General features: G+C 51.7%; 1 protein-coding gene across 1 annotated transcript in view; it reads left to right on the forward strand.

The window, feature by feature from the left end:
• SHB (SH2 domain containing adaptor protein B) overlaps nucleotides 1–15,538 on the forward strand; it is a 128,264-nt gene that overhangs the window by 96,498 nt on the left and 16,228 nt on the right. The window contains exons 4-5 of the mRNA XM_039856322.1: nucleotides 2,404–2,575; nucleotides 8,353–8,472. Coding sequence (XP_039712256.1) covers nucleotides 2,404–2,575; nucleotides 8,353–8,472 — 292 coding nt within the window. The remainder of the gene's footprint in view (nucleotides 1–2,403; nucleotides 2,576–8,352; nucleotides 8,473–15,538) is intronic.

Consider the following 15,538-nt stretch of genomic DNA (forward strand, 5'->3'; position numbering starts at 1 on the left):
TCTCCTTGATCCTCTTTCTTTTACACTCCATTTTGAATACAGGGACAAGCCCCGCTGTCTCTACCTGCAGGACACAGCCAGAATCTGACCAGTCACCGTCCCTTCCATGCACGTCTCCAATGCCAGCCTGTCCTGCCGTAGCTTCCTCACTGCTCTCTCTGTACCCTGTACTCTCCCTCCATCTCTCTCTCTCTCTCTCTCTCTCTCTCTCTCTCATAACTTTTTACAGCAGTTCGATGTTCACAGCAAAACTGAGCTCTGGGCAGGAAGTTTGGAGAATTCCCATATTCTCCCTGCCCTCCGTCTCTTTTCAGCACAGCAGTGCTATCCAAAAAGCATAATAAAGTACTATGTTCAGACCTTCCCCATCAGAACATCAGAATGGCTCTCTATTTCTCTCAGAATAAAAAACTAAAGTGCTTCCCAAGGCCCACAAAGCCCTGCTTCCTCTCAGTCACCTCCGCCTGCCACCCCTTCACTCCCCTCCGATCACCCCGGACTGTGTTATTTCTCAAACACCCACACACATTCCCACCTCTGGGTCCTTGAACTTGCTCTTCCCTCTCCCTGGAATGTCCTTCCCACAGATGTCCTCATGACTCGTCCTTCCTCTCCTTCAGGAATGTATTCAGAAGACACCTTTTGCGAGGCCTTCCCTGTCCTGCTCTAGTTTTCTCCATAGCACTTGTCACCAGCTGGCGTGCTGTGGCTCTGACTTCATTTATCATCCCTCTCTCCTCGCTCGGGCTCTGAGCCCCACAGGCAGGGATTTCTGTCTCTTTTGCTCACTGTGGTTTTCCCAGCCCTAAACTGCGCTTGGCCCATGCGAACAAGTGTTTAAGAATGGGATAGGATAGGTGGATGGACAGCCTGCCAGGCTCCGCTGCTGTCATGAGAGGGACCACGCACACGTGGGTCCAACCTGTCTGGAGCCTTCCACTGGCAGGAACCTCCCTTTCCTCTGTTTTCTGTAGTGGTTAATAGAGACGAGTGTCTCAGAGGGATGGAAATGCTTCGCAGTCCTGATGGATGGTCTTGCTCGGTGGCTGAAACGTGGAACAAGTTCATTCCCGTTCCTTGGTCCCCATAAACAGCAAGTCGCCACACCCGGGACTGGGTTTTCTCACCACCTTCCGTGAATGCAAGGCTGCTTGCCGTGCGTATGGCTGGGGTCAGAGGATGGCTCACCCTGTCTGTGCTTTCCGGTTGGAGGGGAGATTGCTGTCTTTGCTTCACTCGGCCAGGGCCTTGCAGCTGGACACGGCCATGGGAACCCTGTTCCACAGGCCCTGGCCCATTCTGCTCAGCGCTGTGTGTGTGCTGGGCCCTTAGGATGGATTCCCTCATCTGATCTTCACATCAGTCTAGTGACGGAGGAAACGGGGCCTCAGAGTGGTTGAGTAGCTTAGCCAAGGTGCATAGCTGGCCGGAGCGGGCTTAGGAGAGGAACTCGGGTCAGTTCGGCAGCTTACGTGAAGTGCCTAGTACCATGTCCGCATCGGGCATGATAACAGTAAACGTAAATATTTATAATAACATTGATCGAACTCAGGCTATATGCCAGGCAGTCTGCTAAGGTCTCTGTGTGTCACCTGATGATTCACAACATCCCCACGAGCTGGGTGCAGTCATGATTCCTATTTTTCAGAGGCAGAAACTGAGGCCCAGAGAGAGAACTTACAAGGTAGACTAGCTGGTCTCCAGGAACCCTTCAGGCAACTCCAGTTTCAGCTCAGTGTTTTCTGCTCTTTGTGGGGTATTTTGGGGTGTCTGCCCCCAAGAGTCATCTTCTCCAAGCTCTCAGGGGTGAACAGTGCTTTTGGAGGCCCAGGTTGAGATGAAAGCACATAGGAGGGCCTGTCCCCTTGTGTCGTGCACTGTCCAGCCTCACCGTGGGGCTGGGTCCAGGGCAGGGCTGGCTGTGTGGGACCCACACAAGGGGCACTGAGTGAAGAGATCCAGAGTAGGGGGATTCCATGTGACCCTGACTGGAACTCCCTAGTATTGTCCCAGGAGTAAAGGGGGGCCAGTGTAGCCCTAGGTGAGATGGGAGAATGGGGGAAGGAGAGGCAGGTTTTTGGCACAAAATGAGGAACAACTTTCTCCCCTGAGAACTGTCCAGAGGACTGAGTTCCCATGGGAGTGCCATGCGCCCCTTGCTCTGGAGGCTTTAGGGGGCATCCTTTGGAGATAAAACTGAGCTCAGTGGCCTCTGGACACTCAGTCAGCCCACTGAAAGCACCATCTGGCTTTCACAGTGCACCCTGTCTTTGGGAGCCCAAATCTTTTGAGCCATGTTTGTTCATTGTTTGCAAATTGTAAAGCCCCAGCAAGAACAGTTGACTCTTACCCAGTAGCTCCTCGGGCTGAGCTCCAGGTAACCGTGCTCTCTCTCCCCCTCAGCCCAGTTTAACGGCAACGAGAAACGACAGTCGTCCCCCTCACCTTCCCGGGACCGGCGGCGCCAGCTTCGAGCTCCTGGAGGGGGCTTCAAACCTATCAAACATGGGAGCCCCGAGTTCTGTGGGATCCTAGGAGAAAGAGTGGATCCCGCTGTCCCGCTGGAGAAGCAAATGTAAGTTCTAAGTGGGCAAAGCCTAACCTCAGCTCTCAGTTCGTGCAGTCATTGCTCTTTCCCTTTATTTTATTTATCTTGTTTTAAAAATTTACAAACCGAGAGAATGTTAGAGCTACAGGGATCTTTTAGTCTCTACCCCTGCCCCACACCTGTGTACAGATGGACAGGTTGAGGCTCAGAGAAGGTCAAGGCCACCATCAGGTCAACGGCAGAAGAGGATCAGGTCGCGCGTCTCCTTATTCCTAGGCCGGTGCTTTCTCTGTCCATCCGCATCGCCTCCCTTTTGATGACTAGTGGAAGGGAGAGCAAAATCGTCCACACAGTTTACCTCTCTCACATCCCAATTTCTAGTTTCATCATGCAGCACATGAGTTTTTGAATAGCTAAATGTATACTGAATCCTGTCTCCTAACTGTCAATTAGAAACACTTTATAGCTTGTGACGCTTTTGCCCCACATCCGCTTAGTATTAGTTGAGCAAGGCCTTGACACTCTTGATTTGGGACTTCTCAGCCCCTTTCTGTCCCTACTCCTCCCAGCACTGCTGGTCAGGCCTGTGTCTGCCTCTCCCCTTGATGGTGATGACCATCTCCTTCCTCTGCCAGGGTCTCAATGCGTGCAGGTCCCTGCTCTGCTCTGCAGCTTTCAGTGGCTTCCCATCACCTCCTGGATAAAGTCCCATCTCCCGAGCCTGCCACTCGCTCTGTGAATTCTCCCCAGACTGCTTTTTCAATTTCTCACCATTGTACACAACTGGACTAGATTGACCTTCTCCAGGAGCTTGATCCAGGAGAAAGTCCTGGATCCTGTACTGGTACCTTCAGGTGTATCATCTTTTTCTTACTAAGCAAATGTATAGTAAATTGAGTTGTCACCCCATGACACAAGTGGGAAAATCAGGGCATCAAGAGATGCAGATCCTTGGCTAGGATCCCAAGGCTCCAAGTGCAAAGGTAGGAATTGAATTCCAGCCCTGTGACTCCCCTCACTTCCCTCGCCTCATACACACTCATCCCCCACCGTTAGCACACTCTGGCACAGAGCAGGTACTCTGTTGGCCAAGAGATTAGCTGACACCAAGCCGGTTCCTCATGGGACTGTTTTGTGTGGATCACATACTATATCAGTCTCCACCCTGGGGATTCTGGTCTCAGCACAGCCGGCAGTGCATCCCTCGCAGGAAATGCTCGCCCCGTGAGCAGGATACAGGGTTTTCCGATGATGTCATGTGCTCATGCACCCGTTTTAAGCATGTGCTATCATCTCAGGAGGCTGCAGCCTCCTCTGTGCCCACCCCGCGCCTTCTGTACTAAGCACATGGTGGGGGGAGAGCTCCCAGTAGGGGTTGTGTTCATCGTTTTTCACAGCCATGTAAATTAGGTGATCAAACTGTGCACTTTTTAATCAACAAACAAACAAAATGTGATCCAGAGATGCCAGAGCTGTTCAGCATGCATTCTGACCTAGGTCTGCCACAGGTCAGCGGCCCGGCCTACCCTCTTCCCATCCCCTGGCAGAGCTTTCAATCAGTCCGGGGCCTCTCGTGTGCAGTCCTGCTCGCTCTCCTTTCCCGTTCCCGCCCGACAAGGCCCTCGGCCAAGTCCAGAGTCATGACTGGCTTTCCCTTCCCATTGTCTTGTCTTCCCAGGATTATTCTGGCCTGTCGGAAGCCTTGACTCATCACCAAGAGGTGCACTTGGGTAAAATCCCACTTCCAGCAGAGCCCGGTGACCCAGACAGGGAGGATCGCCTAATCCCCCACCTGGCTGATGATGCCTCAGAGTTTAAACGCACCTCCAAGTCCCAACCTCTCCTCCAGCCTGGGGGAGAGGGGAGCTGGGCGCTGACATGTTGAGGACTGTGTCTTACGGGGTGTTGAGCATAGGCGGTCACACATCTGTCTGGGCCCCCATGCCACCTGCTTTTCCTCCAGGGACTGTGGAAATGCTGCTCAGGTATTCAAGGGAGTCCCCCCAAAACCTCTTGGAGGCAGCCCACAGCCCGCTCAGTCCTGCGTCATGATTGTCATCAGCATACAAACATGTCGTAGTCTCACAAACTTCTTAAAAGTAAATAGATAAATAATCTTGACCAACCTACCCTTCTAGCCTCTGTTGGGTACATAAGCTCTGTGAGGGTGGGAACTTGTCTGTGTCACCTCTGTGTCCTCAGTGCCTAGAATAATACCTGGCACATACCTAATAGGTGCTCAGTCAATAGCTGTTCGATGAATGGACAGTCCCCCCAGAACGGTCAGCACTTTCTCTCCCTTCCATCACTTCCCATTCTCTCTCACCTACCACAGTCTGCTTCTCTTCTCTGCCTGAGTCACCAGGTGACTTCCTCTGTCCTCTATGGCAGTCAGCACAGTAGATAGCTCCCTCCTTCGCAGACCTGTGCTCCGGGTTTTTCTCCTGCCTCCCTGCTGCTGGCTCCTCCCCTCAGTTTGACCTAAAGGTTGGACTCTCCAGTGCTCAGTTTCCAACCACGTGCTCTCCCTGGGCAGTCTCCTCAGGATGCTGGTGGTGATTCGCCAGTGCGCATCCTCAGCCCACACTTCTCTCAGAACTCCTGAGTATCTAGCTACTTTCTTCACATCTCCACTTGGCTGACGAATGGGCATCTCAAATTTAACATGTTCAGAACTGGGCTCCTAAGCTTCTAGACGCTTGCTCTTCCGCTAGCTTCCCCACCTCCATAGATGGTACCACATCCACCTCGTTACTCAAGCCACAAACCTGGAGTCCTCATGAGTCTTTTCTTTTGCCTTATACCAGCATCTAATGCATCACTAAGTTCTGCCAGTTCTCCATCCAAAATACAGCCCATATCCATCTGTTCCTCTCATCTCTACGGCCACCTCCCATCGGGACCACTGCAGAAAGCTACTAACTTGTATCCAGCTTTACTTCCCCTCTGGGCCTTCTTCAGGGCAGCCTGCATGACCTTTTGTAAGATCATCCAGAGCAAGAAATATCTCTGTTTAGAACTCTCATTGCCCTCCACTATACTTAGAATGTAATCAGACTTCCCTTGGCCCACAAGGCCTCAGAGAACTGGGCCCCATCTCCTGCTCCACCCTCAACCTATACCACTCCCCAGGGTCACATTCCCAGACCATCCTTGCCACCTTTCTGCTCTGCGAACACCCTGAGCTCATTCCTACTTCAGGACCTTTGCACTTGCTGTTCCTCTTTACAAGACTGGCTTCTTTTCACGACGCAGCGTCTCGGGTCAGATGTCATCTTCTCTAGAGCCTCCATTCCTAAAGTAGGCACCTCCCCACCCCCATCACTGCCTTATCGGAAACGCAGTATTCCTACATAGCACTCATCACTATCTGAAATCGTTTCCTGAATCTATCTATTGACTCTCCATCTCCCTGCATGAGCCCCATGAGATCAAGGATGGAGTAAGTGGTGAGCAAACATTGGATGAGCTAATGGATATAGGATGGGCCGGATGGTGATGGTTGAGTCTTAATCTTCATGGTTCTGGCCTGATGGGCCAGCTCCACAAAGTCCAGCACATCCCCTAGATGGCCTCCTGTCTGGATTCTCTCTTCAGTCCGGGAAGAGCTTGCTGGTGGCCAGCCTCCTGCTGACAGGCCGACCAGTGGCTATCCCCCTCCCAGTTCCCTGCCTTTTTCTCCGTGTGGAGCAGCTGGAGCAGCCGGGGAAGGAACCAGCAGCTTTTCCTGTTTACCCACCAAGGAAAGCCCCCTGGGAGGCCTGACCGTCACCACCTCTTAGAGCCTGTTTGCTCCTGTGCTCAGGGAGGGGCAGATGGCAGGCAGCACGTCCCCAGAGACCCCTTCCAGGCCTTTCCCTGAGGACAGCTCTGCTTCAAATGGCTGGAACTTGTTTTCCTAATAAAACAATGTTTTTTATCAGCTCACTGGGGGTGTGTTACACAGGTGAAATTTCCCAGAAAACAACCTTGCCAAATCTGTTAACTCTTGTTTCTAAAATCAGCTTCATCCTTATCTAACTATTTCTCCCAATGACAGTCATGTATCCTTTCTAAAGCAAACCTTGAGCCTTCACGCCTCTGAAAGTGTCTTAATTATGGCAGTCCATGCAGTCCCTAACTTCATGTTCCTCTCCATTTTTGTGTAAGTTTGTAAAAAGGAAGGTGGGTCTGTGGTCTGCACACTCCCCTACCTCTTCTCTGGGCTGCCCTTCAGATGTCCAGCCCCGAGGCTGACCCGTGCGTGAATGGTCAACTCCTGGGTGGTCAGTGACTCGGTCACATGCCCATTGGACGGCGATACTTTTTAGATTATAATTACATCATCACCACTGCTGCTAACTGTTCAGAATGCTGCCTTGTGAATGGCAGAAAGTACACAGTGAAAAGCAGTGTGACGTGTTTCTCTAAGCAGAATATCTGTAACTGAACGCTCAGAGGTGCTGTTTGTAGGGCTGGGACCAGGAGGTGGCATCCCACTAAAACCTGGTAATTTAAAATGCAGCCTGAAATAATGATAGTTGGAGAACTTACCCGTGGCTGTCTGCAAGTTCAGCCTCTTTCTGCTGATGATCATAGCTGCCAATCATTGAAACTTACCCCACCCCAGGCTCTATATAAGCCCTTTTATGCATTATCCCATTTAGTCGTTAACCCTAAAACGGGCGGAATATTCCTAACTTCATAGGCACAGCTGGATTAAGCCTCTTGCATCAGATCACCTGGCTGGACAGTGGCAGAGCCATAAGTGCCTCTGTGGCCAAAGTGTGATCTAGCCTCACCATCTGGCACCTCTAGTTCTTCTTCTGGCCCCATCTCTCACCACCTTCCCACTGACCTCATCCCTCAGAGACCGTAATGTAAATAGAAATGTGTTCTGAGTATAGCCACTGGCTGCTGTCTTATGATCTTCCCTCTTCTACTTAATTTTTACCTTCAACTTTTCCAGTCACTAGTCCCCTTTTGTCCTGCAATCAAGGGCCTTAGTCAGGCTATCTGCCACTGCACCCCTCACTTCTGATTCTGCTGCTCACCGTGTAGTGTCCCAAACCAGTGATGCCGGGATTCTGACGTGCCTAGTCAGTGCCAGATTCACTCAGCAGGAACATTGGGGTGGCCACCCTCCTGAGTGATGAGCACCACCCATTTGTCCTGCAGATGTCAGAGTATCAGCACATATCCCTCCTGTCAGCACCCACTGATGGCTTTAGAGTCACTCAGATGGAGAAAACAAGAGTCCTCAAATTGCACACAAGGCCCCCTGACTTGGCCCTGCTTTGGGCCTCACTGCCAACCCCTCCCCTTTGCCACACTCCAGCCACGCTGGCATTTTTGTTCTTTCTAAAACACAGCAGGCACTCCTGCCTCGGGCCTCTGCCTTTGCTGCCCTTCCCTCTGCCAGAATGCTCTTTTCCAGCCTCTATCCTTTGTGGCTTTCTCTCTCACTTCCTTCACGCTCATGCTAAAATGTCACTTTCTGGAAGGCTTCCCTGGCCACTGCTTAAAATGGCAGTCCCTATTGCGAACTCCAAACCACAGAGCGCTGCTGTGTTCCTCCATATCACCTCCACTAGAATGTCAGCCCTGGGAGGGAGGAGACTGCGGGTCTGTTCACTGTCCTCTCCCCAGGATCCCGAGGATCTGGCAGGCGCTTGGTACCTATAGAATTACTGAACGCGCACACACGCGCCTGCCTTGTAATGAGGAGACCTGAGATGTGACAGCTGCCCTTTGAGGAGCAGATTTCAGGGTGTCAGCTTGTGGGGGTCCTGTTCTGGGGTTTTGACCCTGTCTCTTCTCCCCAGATGGTATCACGGAGCCATCAGCAGAGGAGACGCCGAGAACCTGCTACGACTCTGCAAGGAGTGTAGTTACCTTGTCCGGAATAGCCAGACCAGCAAGCACGACTACTCCCTGTCCCTGAAGTGAGTACAGCCTCGTCACCCCGACGGCCTCCTCGCAGCCTCGAGGGCAGCGTGGCCGGCTCTCTCCTCTGCGGCGAAAGACCCTCCGGTGTCCCCCCGGGAAACTTGCCAGCGCAAGTTATTTCAAGCCTTGGTTTTTCAATTTGATCTCACTCTCCTGGGATACAGAGGAGTCTTTATGTTCTATTCTGCCTCCCCAGAAAAGGAGGGGCCTCTTCCTAGGATTTATATTAAATAACCAAGAATAGCTTTCACATCTGCCATGAGCCAGGGCCTATAGGAAGCTCTTAGCATACCTCATCCCTCTCTCAAACCTCACAACAGTCCTTTGATAAGAAACATAGTGTTCCCAATTTGCGGATGAGGAAACAGAGGCACAGAGAGGGGATATGGCTGGCACAAGGGGTAGGGCCAGGACTCAAGACCAACTGTTTGACTGGCCAGTTTGCCCCGCTACCACTATGACAAATGACCTTTCCTGTGTTCTAGGTTGCTGTTCGGGCAGGTCTGATTTTTAAGGGTCTCACAGAGGTTGTGAGGAACACTGGGAAGAGCCAGGAAGAACCCTGCTGGGGGTAGCACCTGTGGCTGCTGTGAAACCTGTCAGATCTTTCTGACACAGGAGGCATTGCTGATGAGATAGGCAGCCCTGAAATAAGAAGCAAGCTTTTTGATTTAGTCAGTGCTGTCTACTTGATGGGCCCCAACATGTTGTTTAAAACCTTTTATACAGATAGGAAAACTGAGGCCCAGACAGAGGAAGGACTTCCCAAGGACAGACAGAGAGTTAGTGACAGAGCTGGGGTAAAAAGACCCAGGCCCTTCGGCCAGCACAGACCACCACCAGGAACAGTGACGCCTTCTCTGCTTCCTCTCCACTCCATTCACTGTTATCGGAGGCCATGTGATGGAGAGAGGGCCTGCTGGGATGCTGATGTCAGGAGCTCCCTGTGTAGGCTGGACACGTAGACGGTGGGATCAGCGCAGCCAAGGACAGAGATTGGCCTGCGTTCTCTGTTCGGTACCAACCCCATCCGATCTGCTGGGCTCTGCCCTGAGAAGGACAATGACAAACTGCAGAGCAGTTTGGGCAGGAAACAAGAGGCCCTGGAAGTCCACCTGGTGAAGGGAGATGTGTACTGACATGGTGGGAACCACCAATCTTTGAAGGACTAGCTGGGCAGGAGGCACAGGTGTGGTTGGAGACTCCCAGGTGGGGGGTTATGGGCAGTAGGTCCTAGCTCAGTGAAATTTCTATCAGTCAGAGCTGAGAAGAATTAGAGTGATCTAAAGCTGCCTCAGGAGGTAGTGAGAATCTCATCACTGAGGGTGTGCAACCAGGGACTGGGACGATCACTTGCCAGGAGGACATGGAGGGAATTTCTAACCAGCTGAGAGGGCACTTGGAACAACCAGCACCAATATACTTTATTGTCTGCCATCAGACCCTACGGCTTAAAGAATCAGTTCAGTGATTGCAGCCGAGGAAAATTCAATATGCTAAACCACTACTGAGCTGGGAGGTGGCCAAAGCCAGAGAAAGGGCTCTCATTGGATTGAGGAGAGGGCCGTGGTGGGGAACAGGTGTACACTGCTGGCCCTGCTAATAGGAGCCAGAGTTCCTCAACTTTCCTCTGCTCCGTGCAGACTCTCGCCCTCCCTCGCTGTTGTGGTAACCTAGCAACCCAGATGCCCATGAGTGATGCTTCTAGATCTCCACCTTCCCACCTCAAGGTGCATTGCAAGGTGATTCACTCTCTTCTGGGATCGGAGAGGTAAAGGAAGCCAGTGACATCAGAGTGGGGACTCCCTTGTCCCCAGCCTTCCCTACTGACCCAAGCAGCCTGCCCACCCCTGGGCTTCCTTGGTACAGCAATCATCACACTGGCAGCCTCTGAGTTCTTCAGGGAATCTCATTCCTCCAGGAATCCTGTCGTCTGGGGCCTGGCCAGAGGGGTCTTCCCAAAAGGACTGATTGAATGCATCAAGGAGGGTGGGTCGTGTGCTCCATGCCAGGCCTGGCTATTCCTCTCTGAGCTTCCTGTTTATTAACTGAGGAAGTGCCAAGGCCCTGAACACTGGGGCCCCATGGTGACCCCAACGCAGCCCTGCCCGCTAGGGAACAGCAGCCTCCCGAGTACCCAGGACATGTCAGGGCAGAGGTACCAACATGGGAGCACATGAGGAATCTTGAACCAGTCGCAGAAGGAGTCCTACCAATAATACCCTTGTGCAGCGTGCCTGCTGTTATTCAAACAGGCCCAATGCCACCTCACAGATGGATCTCCAGAAGAATGTTTCCATCAGTCCCAAGAGCATAATTCCTTTTTCATCCCTGGTGTTCAGGGAGGAGGTGGAGGAGACTGATGGTATGGCCCAGTAGCCTGTGCCAAGACCTGGGATAAGAAAATCCGCTGTTTAGCATAGTTTAGATGACTGGTCTCTGCCCACAGATACTGGAGGGAGGAGGGTTTAGTTTTGCATGCTTGTCTAGAGCCATTAGATCTCAAAGGCCAGAGGAGTGTTCTTACCTGGTCATCTTTCCCTTGCAGAAGCCCAAAATCAGGGAGATGTGGGCTAGGCTATCCTGTGGCTAGGCAGGGCAGCCAACTATGGGGAGGTGGGCTTGCTTCCCAAAGCAGCCCCAATTCCCGATGACCAGTCTGGCTTCTAGCCAGGGAGTGACACCTGGCATTAATTACCTTGACCACCAATGGAACTGGGACTGAACGTCCCAGCTGCTTGGGGCAAATGCCAGCTTTGCCATCCACCATGTGAATGGTGAGATCTCAGATTCCTGAGGCCCGCCTGGCGGGGGCAGGATGGGGAGTGGCATTCCCCATGCAAGGCGTTGTCAGAAGCATGGTGCAGATTGACACTGGAATTCCAGCTATGTTTTCTTGTAAACTCTGGGTCCTGCTGTTGAGAGTACTCTGGAGTGGAGAAAGGACTTGGGGGAGTCTGGCCTCAGAGAACAGGGCCCTCCACCCTTCCTATCCTTCTCTCGGCAGACAGTTGTGAGAGCCCTCCGTACCAGGCACCAGGCAGGGCAGCAGAAAGAGCCGAGGTGAGAACAGCCCAACCCGGACTGTGGCGCTCACTGTCTGGCACATTCAGCCCAGGCCTCTTTGCATGTAGGTCTGCACCGAGAGCCTCACATGGGGCGGTGGGCAGTCCCTGCCACGGAGGGTCTGTAGAAGCTACAGGGAGGAGGTGTACTTGAGCCTTGAAGAGAAGGTAGATGTTCCCCAGGCATGGATGGCTGGTGGGATCCCAGGTGGAGGAGGCAGCCCAGGCAAAACTCTGGAGGTGCAGAAGAGCCTTGGACGGGCTTGTACCCCACAGAGGAATGGAGCCTCAATTCTTAGCGATGGGGATACTGAGGTGCAGGGTCCGTGCTCAGGTACTATGCTTAAACCCCACTTCTACCTGCCCCACGCCTCCCGGCATGTCCTTTTAGAAAGCAGGGATCACATCTTCCTCCTCTTCATAGGGTAGAGGCAGCAGACTCTCAGTGTCTCCCCACCCTGTCCCAAACACTGAGTCTGTCCTCAGATGTCCTTCAAACCTGGAAGCAGCCTGGCAGGTCCAGTGCCTTTGCTTCATGGGTGCGAAAGACAGACCCAATGAGAATTCCCAGTGGGAGTGACTTAAGGGTCCCCAGCTGACAGTTGACCACACTGACAATAGAGATGGTGACGACTTCCCACTGTGGGGACCAGACAGATCTCCCTGCACCAGCCCAAGGTGCCCCCCATGTGTCCCTCCACCAAAGGTCACTATACCCATGCTCCACCCCATTGCCTCTCAGAGTTGTCTCCGAGGTGGACATCCCCCACCTGTGAAGCAGTCCTACCAAGATCCTGCCTAATTGCTTTTGAACTCTGCCTTTGTCCCCTCCTCCTCGCAGAACTCCCCCTCTTCCCCATCTGCAGCCTGACCTGACAGGGCGGCAGGCCCTTAGGCCCCCTCTTGGCTGCCAGCAGACACACTGGCCCTGGAACCAACCACTGACCCTGGGTACATTCACTCCAGCCTTGGGGAAGCAAAGAGTTGAGCCTTTAGAAGTTGGCATGGAAACATCACACTCTAATAGTTTCCTGTCTGGAAAGGCAGGCAGTAGGGGGAAAAAAAGATGAAAAGTCTTAAAAAATCTCATTAAAAATGTTCTTCGGGCACTTTGGACTACGAATGACTGTTTGCAAGTTCTAGTTCCGTGAGTTTTTGAAAAGAAATCTGGAAAAGATGAGGGAAACAGGACTTCAAAGACTGGAGGGCTTGCAGCTGCAGGGCAGGGCGGCAAGGTGAGTGCCAGAGCCTCACTCCCCATGCTCTGGGTGGCGTCAGCCTACATTGGGCCCATCCCTGGTGAAGGCAGGCAGGCACTTCTGAGGCCTCAGCAGGGATGTCACTTCTCCTTTGACAAGGGCCCAGCCCCAGCCCTCTTTCAGCAGTGAGAGTCCCAATCCCAGTGGAGAGAGTAGCCTCAAGGAGCCCTCACAAAAGGGCCTTCAGCTTTCCAAATCCCTGGAGGCAAAACTGTACAGCATTCTTGCAAACATAGCCCAGATTCTGACCTCAGGAGATACTTCTGGGTTCTGACCTGTTTCCATCAGGCTGCAACTCAGGCTTGACCATTCAGGAGTCTTCCCTGGCCCCCATAAGTTATGTCTTATTCACTATCAGTTATTTACTGGGCTCCAGTCCTCCAGGATTTCATAGCTGGAGAGGAAGAGAGATTTTACTCCTGTAATTCATATATGGGTGGTTCCCAGCTTATAATGCTTGCTGCAAAATCAACATACATTCAGTAGAAATCGTACTTCAAATTTTGAATTTTGATAAGTCCTCAGGGTAGTGATAATGCAGTACAATACTCTCGTGATGCTGGACATCAGCAGTGAGCCACAGCTCCCATGCACGTGCTTGATCATGAGGGTGAAGAACCAATATCCTACAGCGTAGTATCCAATGCATTTTCAATTTACGATATTTTCAACTTACAACAGGTTTTCAGAACATAACCCCATCTTAAGTTGAGGAGCAATGTGTTTAGGGCTACCCAAGGCAGAAAGTACTCAGGGCCATGAAGGAGGGGGAAGGACCAGAAGAGGGGGTATATGAAGGATGGGCAAGGCAGAGAGGGCATCTCAGGCAGAGGGAATGGCCCAGAGGCAGAGAAGTTCACAGCTCGTATAAAAACAACAATGAAGACTCATGGGAGCCAAGGAGAGGTGCAGCCCTAGTTGCCAGGCTGAGGAACTGGGGCTCCAGCCTGTACAGCAAGGGGCATCGTAAAGGTTTTAAGCAGGGTGTGCTCAGGTCATCAGAGCTGTATTCTAGAACCATTAGTGAACCAGGGTGCCCCACATGTGCTGTCAAGGAAGGAACACCACTTCTGCCTCCTTCCCCCATGTGCCCACAAACATGCCGCTCGAGCTAACACAGTCCTGATTTCCGGCAACTGTCGACGGCTTGAAATGAACTGTAACACTTGAAATGTAGCTAGTGTGAGGCATATAAGTGCTTCTTGCTAGAGAATGAAAGATGAAGAAAGACATGATGTTAGTTTTGCTGACTCGTGTCTGGATGAGTGGATAAAGAAAACATGGTATATACATCCAGTGGAAGATTATGCAGCCTTTAAAAAGGTGATGAAGAGGCAACATGTAGGCAGGCATTCCAGGGAGAGATCCAGGGCAGAGGGAAAAACATGGGCTCTGCAGTCAGAGATACCTGGGTTCAAATCCTGGCTCCATATTTTACCTGCTATGTAAAAGCAGGTTTACCTCCCCAGTCATCACCTGGAAAACCATGTAGACCACTCTCATAAAGCTGATGTAAGAGATATACAGTCAGCCTTCTGTATCCACAGGTTTCAGATCCATGGATTCAACCAACCACAGAAAATAGAAAAAAAAGTATGTTAATGCTGACGTATACTGTGCAGTTAGGCCTGTGCTGGTTTCTTTACTGAACATATGCACAGGCCTTTTTTCTTGTCATTATTTCCTAAACAATACAATGTAACAACTATTTACATAGCATTTACATTGTATTAGGTATTATAAGTAATCTAGAGATGATTTACAATTAGAGGATTGCATAGATTATAAACAAATACTGTGTCATTTTATATAAGAGACTTGAGCATCCTTGGATTTTGGTATCCATGGTGGGTCCTGGAACCAATCCCCACAGTTACTGAAGGACCGTAATGTAGCTTGGCAGGTTTGCCCCACCCATAGCAGGTGCTTGGTACATGCCAGTCTCTGCTCCTCCCAGTTTTCCCAGAGCCTTTAGCAATTGCCAGGGAGACAGCAGAGTGGACAGAGCATTGGGTCAAGAACGCCAAGGGTGTGTCTGGCAGTATCTGCAACTGGATGACAGGTGAGCGTCTTCTCCCTATGCCCGTAGAATGACTGTCTGGGGTTTGATTTGCTTCCAGGTTAAGGGCTCTGGGATTAGGATGAGGTGCCATTCCCCTAGGTCCTAAGGATGGTGGGAAGTCCCCATTTCCTTCTTCAAGTAGGGGAGGAGGGGGCGGCACAATTTATCTGAATTACTTAATACGCCCAGCTGGTTCCTGCTTAGAGCTGTGGGTTTGTGCTGACTGCTAGGCAGTCAGTCTTCACTCAGCTTCCTGGGGCTCCAGTGGAGGGTGCAGCCGATGGGCTATATTCCGGGGGTGCTGGGGCACATTTCTGTTAGAGCTGTTTTTCTTCTCTCCCCTTATTGATTTATGTAGCAAAGGAGAGAGTTTTCAAACAGTAGGCACGTCTGGGTCTGGGCCGGCGGGTGAATGATTAATCTTAGTTTGTTACTGCTGACAGCCAGAAGCAAGAAATAATAAAGGTTTGCAGGGGGTGGGGGAGATGAGAAAAGGCCGCTTGCCTTTGGTCCATCAGCAGGGAGCACAGACTTCACTTCCTTCTACCTTCTAAGTACCCTTTGTTGGTTCAACATCTGAGGCTCCAAACGCTTTGCTTCATCATGGCTACCCACTCCTGTGGGGAGCCCCGAGGGTGGTCCCTCGGACCACCCTGTGGCCTCCCCAGCAGGAGTT

This window comes from Pteropus medius, unplaced genomic scaffold, assembly GCF_902729225.1.
Source record: "Pteropus medius unplaced genomic scaffold, Ma_sr-lr_union100, whole genome shotgun sequence".
In the NCBI taxonomy this organism is placed as follows: Eukaryota; Metazoa; Chordata; class Mammalia; order Chiroptera; family Pteropodidae; genus Pteropus; species Pteropus medius.